We start from the raw sequence: 13145 nt of genomic DNA on the forward strand, positions 1-13145 counted from the left end.
GAAATATAATACATATACTCCGATAAATATGACTATAAACGCAGTGTTAATAAACGAGGTCATACACTCTACCCTCCAAAAAAAAAAAACACGAATACGTGCGAGCTTCTTTCAATGTTGCCTTAAGTTTTTCTCGAATTCTTCCGCACTGATGCTTTCTCGCGTTAACACCGGTAACTCATTCCATTCTTTAATGGTTCTTGGGAAGAAGGAAAATGCGTAGGCGTTAATGTGTATCTGAGGTATTTGAAAAGTATTATGTTTGCTTTTCCGTAGTGTTCTACCTTGTCGTGCTATCAAATACTGTTCGCTATTAATGTTGAATGTGTTTTTAGTGAGAAGAAAAAAGAACTTTAACCTAGCTATGCGCCTGCGTTCAGCGAGCGTAGGCAAGTGCAGCAATCCGAGCATTTCGGAGACTGAATCTGTGCGAGAATAACGCGATAGGATAAACCTTGCTGCTCGACGTTGAACTCTTTCCAGTCTCTCAATTAGCCCTGACTGATAAGGGTCCCAGATTATGCTGGCGTATTCTAACGTGGGTCGAACGTACGTTAAATAAGCTGTTAGTTTTACTGACTGTGAGGCTAACTGCAATTTCCGTCGTAAGAACCAAAGCTTCCTTTCCGCAGTTTGGCATATTTTTGTAACATGGTTGGACCAGCTTAAATTCGCAGATATATGTATGCCTAAGTATTTGAGCACGTCAACCGTGGAAAGCACCGAAGAATTCACTGTGTAATTAAAATCAAAAATATGATTTATTTTATTCGTTATGCGCAATACAACAGTTTTACTCTCATTTATTTTCATTTTCCATTTGTCACACCATTTTTCTATAGCACTAAGAGCGTCACTGAGTAATTTCTGATCTTCTGTGCTATTAATTTCTTTGTATATTAAGCAATCGTCGGCGAAAAGTCGCACCGTGATACCTTCGTCAATTGCTGAGGAAATGTCATTAATATATACTAAAAATAGTGCAGGGCCTAACACAGACCCCTGAGGGACACCAGACGTTACGTTCAACGGCTTTGATTTAGTGCGTTCCACTTCTACGTATTGGGTTCTGCCCCGGAGGTACGCGGTTATCCATTTTACTATTTTCGCGTTTATTCCCATATTAGTCAGTTTCACAATCAATTCTGCATGTACCACTCTGTCGAATGCTTTCGAGAGATCAAGGCAGATGGCATCTATCTGTTTCCTATTGTTTAATGCACTGGCAAAGTCATGGATTGTTCCAAGAAGTTGTGTTGTTGTGGAAAGGCGCTGTCGGAATCCGTGTTGGTTGGGAAAAAATGACTTCGCATTTTCAATGTACGTGTAAATTGACTTGGCTACAACATGTTCTAAGAGCTTGCAGCAAACGCAGGTCAGCGATATTGGACGATAATTTTCAATTATCTGTCTATCTCCAGATTTGTGCACCGGTACAACCTTTGCCGTAAGCCAGTCATCAGGGACTCGGCCTTCCGCAAGTGACACGTCAAACATAATTTTTAAGTAATGCGCAACCAATTCCGCATACCTGCGCAGAAATGCGTTGGGTATGTCATCGGGGCCTACCGATTTTTTGACGTCAATGTTTAGTAGAAGCACTACAATTCCATCATACGAGACTTCAACGTCTGACATCTCTTCCGAGCGAAGCGATGGGGAGAGTATGGATTCAGTACTGGATTCTGATGGAGCAGAAAACACCGACTGGAAGAACTCATTGTAAGAAGAAGCAATGACTCCAGGATCAGTAACTACAGTGTTATCAATTACAATGCTATGCGACTCGTTGTCCTTTTTCGACATGTGACGCCAAAATTTATCGGGAGACGACCTCATGAAATCTGTCAATGTTTCCTTGTAATATTTACTTTTGGCTTCAGTAATCATAGAACGCAGTTGTGCAGACAACTCAGTTATTTTTGCGTGGTCTTTGGTTACTTTCCGTCTCTGGCGGCTTATTCGACGTTTTAGTTGGATGATTTCCCTGTTGATCCAAGGGTTCCGTTTAGTTTTCTTTCTTTTACGAATCGGCACAAATTTGCTAATACAATGGAAAATAATATCCTTGAACGACAGCCACATGGTGTTGATATCACTTTGAGAATCAAAATTGTCCAGTGCAAATGACAAGTAGTCAATGATACTTGTGTCATCAGCTTCCGAAAAATTTGGCACAAATGTAACTGCCTCTTTATACTTTGACTTTGTCTCGTTATGTGGTATCTGAACGAAGACAACTTCATGGTCTGAGATACCCTCCTCAACCGACACTTCAAACTGGTCAAAGCGCCCGTCAAGAAATACCAGATCCAGGATAGATGGACATTCCCCTGAATTTCGCGTACTTTGACGAACAATTTGTGAAAGGTCGTAAGTGAATGCAATGTCAAGGAGCAAATCGCAGTGTGCCTGTTCCCGCAATTCTGTTGCGAATGTATCCCAGTTAATTGCAGGTAAATTGAAGTCCCCGGTTAGGAGTAGTCGGCAGTGGCGCTTTTTGTTTGCTTCTAAGTAACTCTGTATCGACTCTAAGAATGAAAGAGGCGAGTTTTGGGGTCGGTAAATTGTACCCAGAAGGACTCGTGACGTTCCAATATTCATTTCACACCAAAGACTTTCGTGTTCTGGGATACCATTTAGTGTTTTGAAGTCAATATTTTCTTTCACTATTATTGCAACGCCGCCTCCTCGAGACTGTCGATCCCGACGTACTATCTTGTATCCGGGAGGTATTATCTCATTATCTTGAATTTCTGAACGCAACCATGTCTCTGTGATCGTAACAACGTCCGGATCATAATTCACTAAAATGTACTCTAAGCCTGCAGTCTTATTCACGATACTTCTAGCGTTAAAGTTAACTAGGCGAAATTCATGATGCCCTCTCTGTTTCGGTCAGTCCTCGCTTACAGCTGATAGAGTACTCTTATTACGCCTGAGCTTGACTCGACGGTTTTTTTCGTCGTCCCAACTGTACATATCACCATCAATGAACATTTTATCATAGTCAAGACGCACGCGCTTTCCTTGTTTTCGTTCATCCTGCGCAGAATTCCAAAGAAGCTTGCGTTTGGTAACTGTTTCCTTGCTGTAGTCATCAGCAATGGATATGCCAGTTCCCTTTAGTTTTTTACAGTTTTTGTAAACTTTTGACTTTTCTCTGGAATCGTACAGCTTTAAAATAACAGGTCGTGGTTGTTTGCTCTGCCGTTTCCCGATCCTATGTATTCGTTCAACTGTGTGCAGAGATACGTTCAGCTGTTTGTCAAATAAATCGGTAAGCACTTTTGTAGATAGTTCTTCTGTTGTTTCTTTTTCGCCCTCCGGAATTCCAAAAACCATGAGGTTATTTCGTCTGCTTCTGTCTTCCAAAGACACCAGCCTATCGTGCAGCGTTTTTAGAGACGCGTTCAGGGTTTTGTTTGTCTTAGTTAACTCAGCTATCACTTTGGCTTGGTCCCTGACAGCCTGCACTGTCTTCTCAACTTCTTTTTAATTGACTGCGTTTTACATATTATAGGCCCATCACACGACGGGGTTTGTGATGGCCCCCTGCAAGTGCCTTACGTGCGCGTTCATAGAAGAAGCATACATTTAAACGCGAAAATGTAAGGGAAAAAAAGCGCACGCAGTCTTGATCGAAGGTAAACGCGGCATACGGCCTGGGTAGCTGCAACATTTGCTCCGTCTTGTACCTGGGCGCATGCATTATTCGTGGTGGTGCGAAGCTCCGATTATTCAGGAACACACGTGGTGAAGCCTTCCTTATGTCTAGGAGAACGACAGGTGCGCTGCATGTGCTTAGCCTGTTTGCGCGTTGACCTGTTCTTATATGTATATCTGTACAAGAAAAGAGATTAATCGAGGGGCCAGATTTTTGTTAATCGTATCATGAGAAGCCAACAAACAAAGACACTAAGGACAGCATAGGGGGAATTACTTGTACTTACTAATTGGTATAAAGAAATAATAAAGTAATGGCAATGAAAGTCGACGAAGAAACAACCTGGCGCAGGGGGGAACGATCCCACGTCTTCCCATTATGCGTCCGATGGGCTAACTAACTGAGCTACCGCGGCGGCGTTTTCCCATCCACATTTTAGCGCATCGGTCGATCGGTCCAATCGACCGGTGCATTATACGCGTGGACCGATAAACAACGGATAATGTTGCCGTGCACGAACAAAATTGCGCCTGGATATTTGGGTCCAGCACCCATTTCGCAGCCTCTTACGTCAGTACGCAGTGTGATTAGTTACCTGGAAGAATTAAAGTGAATGTTATAAAACCCTGGTTTCACGCTTAACACACTATTCTACCGCCTACACTGCCTGGCTTTTTATCGCAATATATTACTCTGCAAGGACAACAGCGAATGAGCACACAACTTAGCTGACGATACCCCAATGAAGTGCACCGCTTTGACTGCCGAGTGTGCAAAAACTAAATAAACAACATCGCCATTTCCCCCGCGCTATGAGACCTGCCCGTAGAGATAGGTTAGTCGTACAAAGAGACTTGAGTCTAACTCACCCAGCAAAAAAAAAAAAAGTTGCCAAACAACTTCGAGACAAGCTATAGGCGGCTACAATAGCAAGTGCCAGCATAGAGAAGGACTCACCCTATTCGAAACGCAAAGCGGTGTACGCACCTTCGAAGTAAGTATCGCTGCTTCCCCGTTGCGAGTCTGGAGATTATAAAGCACCCCGCTGCGCCCGCGTTAAATACAAAGGGTCCAAGATTTCTGGTCTGTGTGTTTACTTGGCGCGCGCGGCTCATCACCAGGAAGTTGTTCGGCTGTTCGTCTGCTCCACTGCAGCAGAAGGCTCTCACGGTGCGAGGTGCCTTCTGGATGCGAGAGTGGTCGTGACCCTCGCCACAACTTTTGTCGTCTGCTGCGAACACACACACACACACTCAAAGAGTAGAACACGGAGAGAATGGCCAGAACACGTTGCCCTTTCTCTTGTATCGAACCAAAGCGAACATAAAAGCAAACTTTAGGCTTGTCTATTCTCCTTCACTAAGTACCGCACTCGCGACGCGAGAGTGTGGTCGTGATCCTCGCCACAACGTGTGTAGCCTAAAAAAAAAAGAACAGAAGCCAGTAGGCGAGAAAGGGCAAAGAACGCGCCGCCCATTCCCGCGAATCGAAATGGAGCGAAGGTGAAAAAAAAAATAAAATTTCAAATTCGGACATGCCCGAGAGTTTTTGCGCCGCTATAGGCTGTCAGCAAGGTACAACGTCTATCAGCTAAATCTGCTACTTGAGAGATCAAGGAGCATAACAGGAGATGCAGGCTGTGCCTTGTCTCTTTGTTAGAAAATTGGTAAGAGAGTGTTGGCAAGGTAGTTCGTATCAGACAGAAACAAATACAAAAAAGGAGTGCAGATCACACCCGGCATATGTCGTAAGGCACAGAGTGATACTCGACCAGTACCACATTGCAGAACGAGTACTGCGATCGTTCAGCGACCATGGAAACGATGGCTAGTACATGTATTTTTCTAAACTTTGTGTTTCTGATTTCACGTGTTCTTCTGGCTTCATTTACTACACTATATCTGCCTTTATAGAATTAAATTTCCAAATAATCACATTTGTGTTAATGCATGGAGGCAATAAGATATAAACATTGCATGTCGTTTCATTTATAGCGTGACGTTATTTTTTTAAATAATAGATCTGCAAATTCACATAGACGTTTAAAGCCAGCTCGACCAACTTTAGGCCAATCCGCGTACTGCCAGATCTCCGGTGATGATGATATTTATAGGCATCCGATTTGAAACGGAGCGGAGACAAACATCCTGCATGACCTAATAAAGTTTTACTACATTTATCGCAGTCCAGCGTTTTACCGCCCATGCTGGATAAACCGCGATGCTAATTGCAACTCCCGTAGGATTAATGGATGGATTCTATGAGCGCCCGCTTTGGAAAGGGGCGGTGGGTTGTGCCGCCAAGGTCTTGTTATTATGTTGCCTAATGTCCTAGCTATCTCGAAGAATAAAAATGCCACGAAGAATTCTTATCACCAAACTTTCTCAGCCCCTATTTGGAACTTAGACACTAGCGCCAGAGTTCCCTCTTGTGAGTATTGTAGGAAACTGTATGGGCCACATGAAACGAAGACGCTGCTCCGTCGGGGCACTATGCTATAGCCAGATCGAACGAAGCGTTTGGAGATTACAGGCTACCTTGAGGGGTCCCCATGCGTATACCAGCCGTGCGTGATAAAAAAAGACGCCTTCAAAAGTACGTGCCTCTTTGAACAGAGCAGCACGCCGACCGCGCCTCTCTTCGGGAGCAATCGACGAAGGGGCGCTTGGTAGGGGGCGCACGACTCTACCTTCGTGTTCGACACCGTCGTATGCGGAGATTATTGCTTTAATGGCCGCGCATCTTCTTCCTGATGGCCGGACCCGTTCGCAGTTTTGAGATAAGGACGCCAATTCTCGTACCTCTTTTTTTTTTTTTTCGTCATCGTCATTCGGCTAGGCGCATTAAGAATTCAGGTGCACATAGTGTTCTGTCTACCGCTGAGTTTGTTTGGAATCGGGGACGCGCTCCTTCTCCATGAAGAAGAATAAATCCACTCGCTTCCTGTTGAATGTGCACGCTGACGACTTACCTGCACGTGGATTCGCTGTGAAGTTCGCCAGAGCCGTGCAAAGCCTTCCTTGTACCGTTCTCATCTTTGTTGTCTAACATTAAAAGCAAGAGGAAAGCATTCTGCATGTGACCACAACATTAATAAAAATGATCTCTAATGTGTTGTTTGTACATATAAGAAAGGCGATTCAAAGCGGTTGGCATCGAAGAAAGACAAGATTTTCTTGTACGCTCACTCACACGACGCGACACTGATTTCGGTCTGCCGAGTGTCGGGTCGGGATGATCTGCCGACGCGGTCGGCGCAGTGCGACAGAGGCGCCGACACGAAGGCAGGAAACGCTGCCGCCGACAGTCGGCAGACCGAAATTTGTGACGGGTCAGCCTATTGTGAATGAGCCTTTAGTGTCAAATCCAGTTTGTCGTTTAGACTGCGCTACTTCCGGCCAACATTTTTAGACTACACTATCTGTGGAATCGGCTCACACTTTTAGTTACGTAAAGCCACAGTGCCGGTTTCGTTTTTAGGTGCGCGCTGTTTGAAGGAGCGGTTTAACTATCGCGTTAATTAAAAATTATAACAATGCTCCGTACATCGCTCTATACGTAAACATTGTGCCCATATTTTTCCTTCAAAAGCTTCGTTTTGACGACGCCGTCCTTGCGTGCACTATAGGAGGCCTCCGAGATCGCCTCGCTTCGACGAGAAGGCAGTCCAGCAGCAGCGCTTCAGAAAGGATCAACCAGCAGCGCTTCGTTGAGTTCTTTTGACGAAAGTGGTAAAAAAGCTGCAGCCAGATATCCAGATCGTACGAACCCCAAGTTCATCTGAAGTCGGCCATGGAAGGCCTTGCCTTCCAAAGATCGAGTCAGCAAGACCTCCTTTCGTCGCTGTCAGATATATGCATCCAGTTTCATTAACTAATTCAACTCCCGGCCTGTCGACTTACAATTACAGTTCCCCTGCGAGAAATTCCACGTGATGCAACTTAACGAGAGAGGGCGTTTTTTGTTATGGTTATGACCAACAGTTTCTGTTGTTACTGTGGAGCGTGCACCAGAGTGGGTCCAACAAAAAGGCACCCGCTAGTAATCACACCTGCAAACTCGCCGGCTGGCCCACTAAACCACATATATTGCCTGGACATCTGTGGCGCGTTTTTCCTGGGCACTGTGCATATCTGTAAGATTTCAGTAGAAACACAGATTACCAATAATAGAAGTACCCACAAATATAAAAGGCTCCACCGCGTCATCTTGCAGGTACGTCGCACGGAAAAGCTCATTGTACACGTAATAGCCATAAACAGATACTGCCATTTTATAAAATGCGCAATAAATACGTTGGCGAGATGAAATTTTGCACATGCCCCTTAATGTGCGAGAATAGCTTAGTGCTGACAGAACGTACATCACATATAAAATTTCAGTAATCTTACTAAGAAAAATGAAAACTCGCGTGACTAACTACCCGGCATATCACGACATTTCGCAGAGGCTGTGTGGCATGCAGGCGCAACGGGCTGAACGCCAAGATCAGATGCCTCGCGTGCGCACGTAAGCACGTGCAGACGCCCGCGCCAAGGAGTGCACTTCTGCTTGTCAAATTAACGAAAGCTTTAAGGATAAATGGTGCCAGAAAATAGACATGCTAGATGGGCAGTCATGATCGTTTCGAACAATAATTTGATCATACGTTACCAATGTGCCAGACTAAGTTATAATTCTATATTTATGTCGTATAGAAACTTAACAATAAAGGCCTATGGGAAAGGCAATTATTTATGTGCGGTCCAAAAAAAAAAAGCATATTTGTCATGTTGTTATAACATACATTACGGGTGCAGTAGACTCCGCATAAACGAGACCGGAAGGGACCAGAAACTATCAGTTCGTGTTTGACGGCCGCCATCGTGACGCACAAAGAAATGCGCGAACGCTGCGGAGCAGCCGCCGACGATTGGATTTTCTTGGCTATTTGGCGTCACCATATGGGGCCTTCCCGCCTTTGGTGCAGTAGTTCTTGTGGAATTGACCGAAGGTGGAAGTCAGACTCCAGCCGTCCCGAAGTAAAAAGCCGTTTATTCAGCATATACAACCAAATATATAATGAAGAACAGAAGCGCCCCCTGGTGAATAAAGAACTGAATTGAATAACAAAACTGAATATAACATACTCCCTCCCTTATTTTTAGTGGTTAGTTGTTAGTAAGTATTAGTAACGAAAACCCCAAAGCATGCACACTGTACTTATCTACACATATTCACAACCTATGTACACAATGACAGAACACATATTTACAACACAATGTCAGACCGCAAACTAATTGGTCTGATAGTCTTGGAGCCAGGCCGGTGGCCGGCGCTCTCGGGTCGGCCGCGTTGGACGTCGCACTGGCGACGGGCTCATTGACTGCTGCTGCGGTATGGCACGACACAGTGCCTGCGTCCTGGAAGAAGGAGGCTGTAGCACGACAGGCTGCAGCACATCGGGAGACCGCGGCTGCGGCGTGGCAGGCTGCAGCGCATCAGGAAGCTGCGACGTGGTGGGCTGCAGCGCATCAGGAGACCGCGGCTGCGGCATGGCAGGTGGGCTTGGTTCCCAGGTGCCCCTCTCTGGAACCCTGGAAAGCTTGGAGGCATTCCACGTACGGCCGTCTCCAAGTCGGAAAGAGGCTGGTCCCCTCCTCTTGATCACCTCAGTTGGTGAAGAAAAGGCGCAGTCTCCCTTGAACCGAACGGACGGTTTTTTGACGCGGACAAAATCGCCTACGGCTATCTTCGGCTTCTTGGCGGCTCTCCTTTTGTCCGTGTAGTGCTTGCTGCTTTGCTGCTGACGCCGAACCCTTTGACGAAGTCGCGCCAACTCCTTGGCTGGATCTTCCGCAAATGCTGGTGCCGAGAAACCCACGATATCCAGCCTGGTTCGGGGCATTCTATACCATGCAGCAGAACTGCTGGGGCGACCCCGGTGGTGGCGTGCGGAGTACAGCGGTAAATGGCAAGGTATTCTGTGACAGCTTGCCGGAGTGGTCGTCTTTCGAGGAGTGAGACTTGAATGAAGTTTTTCAATGTACGATTGAACCGTTCTATTTGCCCATTGGCTTGGGGGTAGTATACCGAAGAATGTGAAAAACTGATGCTTCTGTTTTGCAGGAAAGTTACGAACTCATGCGAAGTGAACCGAGATCCATTGTCACAAACAATCTCTTCCGGGTAGCCTTCACGGGCAAAAACACTTCTTAAAAAGTCTTTCACGGTGCTCGTGGACACTTCGCTGCAAAAATACACCTCTGGCCATTTAGAATGGTAGTCAACAAGCGTTATAGCAAATCTGCTGTTGTAAGCTGCATGCTCCAAAGGACCAACAATGTCTAGGCCAAGCTTTTGCCACGGTCGCTCAGGCCATTCAACAGGTTGCAATGGTGCTGGTGATGTTTTGGCGGACTTCTGCCTCCAGGCAGATATGGCAGTTTTTTACTGCCGTTTCCACTTGCTTATCAATTCGTGGCCACCAGAACAGCTCACGCAGTCGCGCCTTCGTGCGCGTGATACCCGGATGTGTCTCGTGCGCGGTGCCGATGATCTGAGCCGTGAGGGAGGACGGAACAACGAGGCGCTCTCCACGCAGAAGCAGGTCATCGACAACAGAAAGTTCTTCCCGAATGGCGTAGAATGGTTTCGCCTCTTCTGGTATGGACTTCTTTGGCGGCCAGGAATTCAGCACGAATGACTTGATGGTTTCCAGGCAACTGTCGTCGAAGGCAGCCTGCCTGAACTCCTCCTTTGTCATGCAGGCTGGCTCAATGAACGAGACAATTTCTTCCTCCTTAGCAATCTCTGCCTCCGAGGTAGGTGCTGGTAGCCGAGAAAGTGCATCTGCTACAGTGTTTTTGGACCCCTTGCGGTATTCAACAGTGAAATTGTAGCAAAGCAGTCGTGCATTCCATCGGGCGATTCGGAGTGGGCGTCTTCCATGTCCTTGTGACGACAGCAAGGACACCAGTGCCTGGTGGTCTGTTCGAATTGTGAAATGGCGACCCCACAGGTACGTGTGCCATCGCTCACACGCCCAAATGCACGCAAGAGCTTCTCGTTCACCGACTGAATATTTTCTCTCTGCAGGCGAGAGTGTACGAGATGCGAAAGCGACTGTGCGGAGCTCGTGGCCACTTTGTTGCTGCAGGACTGCTCCCAGCCCAGAGTCGGACGCGTCGGTCGACACAATTACTGGCAATGACGGATCGAACATCTGGAGGACTGTACTTGACGAAAGCATTTCCTTGACCCTCCGGAAACTGCTGTCTGCTTCGGCAGACCAGATGAATGGCTCATTTTTGCGAAGACTCTCATAGGCTCAACCACTTGTGCCAAGTGTGGAACAAACTTGGAGTAGTATTCTACGAGGCCCAGGAACGAACGAAGGTCGGCCACATCAGTTGGCACTGGTGTGTTAACTATGGAGTCTACTTTCTCTGGAAGTGGCGAGATACCACGTGCAGTGACCTTGTGCCCTAGAAAGGCAAGTTCTGGAACGTCGAAAAGGCATTTGTTGTTCAGTTTCAGACCTGCGTTCTTGATATTTTGCAGCACGGTCTTCAAGTTTGAAAGGTGTTGTTCTGCGGTCTTGCCAAAAATGATGATATCATCAATGTAGAACAACACGCCAGGGCAGCGGTCAAGGATTTTCGCCATCATCTTCTGAAATGCCGCTGGGGCAGAAACCAACCCAAAGCAAACTCTTTTAAAACGGAAAAGGCCATCATGGGTGATGAAAGCTGTCAGATCCCTCCTGTCAGGGTGCAAGAGAACCTGGTGGTAAGCAGAAGCCAAGTAAAGTTTGGAGAAGTGTGTAGCGCCTACCAAAGCGTGAAGCAGCTCCTATGTATGGGGCAATGGGAAACTGTCTGGAACAATAGCTTTGTTCGGCTCTCGAAGGTCTACACAGATCCTGATGCTACCACCTTTCTTGTTAACAACAACAATGGGGGACACCCATTCAGAAGCATCGATCTGCTCGATGATATCAAGGCTCAGCAACCTCTGAAGCTCATTTGATACTGGTGACCGGAGAGAATACGGCAGACGGCGAAGCTTCGAAGTTACAGGCTGCACGCCTTGCCGTGTCTTGATGCGATGCGTGAACCCCTTAGCAAGACCCAACTCCGGACTGAAAAGTGACCTGAACTCATGTGCTAAGGCTGGTGGAAGAGCTTTGTTACGGGGCTGCGTGCCTGACGGTGTGGAAATAGAACAGGATAGCGGGTCAACAACAGTCGGCTTCGGAGCAATGGACGTGTATAAGCACTTGAGAGCAGAACCCTCAATGCGAAGATCCAAGGCTTTAATGTTGTCAAGACCGATCAGAGAAGTGCCTCGGTGAACAACAAAAACGTAGCGATGCTGTGCGGCCTTTAAATCGAACGTCTGCCTGGAAACAACCTAGCACTGGAATCGGCCGCTGAGAGTAGTCAGACTAATTAACATGCGGAGCAGGCAAGAGCGGAACGCTCTGAAAATATCGACTGAATTCTTGCTCCGACAGGATTGAGACAGACGACCCTGAATCAACAAGGAATGTCAAAGTGACATTCGCGACTTGCACTTCAATATGAATTCCGCTACGCGCGGAACGTTGCACAGTCAAAACTTCCTCAGCACTGCTGCATGACGAAACATCTTCATGAAATTCAACTTCACGGACTCGGCCTTGCATTTGGGTTAGCTTGCGGTTGCATACCTTTTGAAAGTGGCCCTTGCGACCGCAAAACGAACAAGTCTTGCCTTGCGCTGGGCACTGCGGCGCTGACGCGATGTGGTTCCGCGAGCCGCATCGGAAACAAAGTGGCGAGCCGGAGCGGCTACTCTGTTCTCGGTTCCGCTGAGGGGGGCGGTTCCGCTGCGACGCGCGTGAGCCGCCCGCGCTCCTCGTTAAATCCTGCTCTAAGGTGGCTGCCGGTTGCGAATTCCTTTTTTCGAAAAATGCGACGATGGTTTTCGACGCTGCCGCAATGAAATTGCTTCGACCGAAGCAGAAAGCTCCTTTAGCTCTTCAGCCGCCTGCTCTAACTGAAGTGCAATTCGAACAGAATTCTCGAATGAAAGTGTAGAACCCTCGAGCAGTAACCGCTCACGTAGGCGAGTGGAAGCTACGCCGGCAACGAATTGGTCCCGCAAAGCATCATCTTGCGAGGCAAACGAACAATGTGACGCTAGCTCTCGTAGAGCGGCAACAAAGTCATGAACGGACTCGCCTGTGTGTTGGCTGCGGCGGTGAAAGCGATGACGCTCGATGATAACGTTGCGCAACGTCGAAAACTGGTGCCGTAATGCGGCGAGTGCAGAGTCGTATTCGTCAGGAGGGGCCACGACAGACTTGTCATCGGCGAGTGCTGCGGCACTTGGCGCGGCCGGTGCTGCGGCGCTGGTCCCTGCATGTAGCGTCTGATAAATACGCTGGCCTTCCGCCCCCAAACAATGCAAAAGAATAGCCTTGCGTTGCTCCGACTTGAACGCGGCGGCTCCG

General features: G+C 47.3%; 2 protein-coding genes across 3 annotated transcripts in view; one reads left to right on the forward strand and one right to left on the reverse strand.

Annotated features, from left to right (window-relative positions):
• GEFmeso (Guanine nucleotide exchange factor in mesoderm) overlaps positions 1 to 13145 on the forward strand; it is a 380310-nt gene that overhangs the window by 136643 nt on the left and 230522 nt on the right. The gene's annotated exons all lie outside the window — the stretch shown is intronic.
• LOC139047378 (uncharacterized) overlaps positions 1 to 13145 on the reverse strand; it is a 64032-nt gene that overhangs the window by 1414 nt on the left and 49473 nt on the right. Inside the window, exons 2-3 of the mRNA XM_070521204.1 lie at positions 6639 to 6711; positions 4655 to 4898 (exon numbers count right to left, since the gene is read on the reverse strand). Of these exons, the coding sequence (XP_070377305.1) occupies positions 4655 to 4898; positions 6639 to 6702 (308 nt within the window). The 5' untranslated portion in view covers positions 6703 to 6711. The remainder of the gene's footprint in view (positions 1 to 4654; positions 4899 to 6638; positions 6712 to 13145) is intronic.

The sequence above is a fragment of the Dermacentor albipictus genome, chromosome 7 (genome assembly GCF_038994185.2).
Source record: "Dermacentor albipictus isolate Rhodes 1998 colony chromosome 7, USDA_Dalb.pri_finalv2, whole genome shotgun sequence".
Lineage (NCBI taxonomy): Eukaryota > Metazoa > Arthropoda > Arachnida > Ixodida > Ixodidae > Dermacentor > Dermacentor albipictus.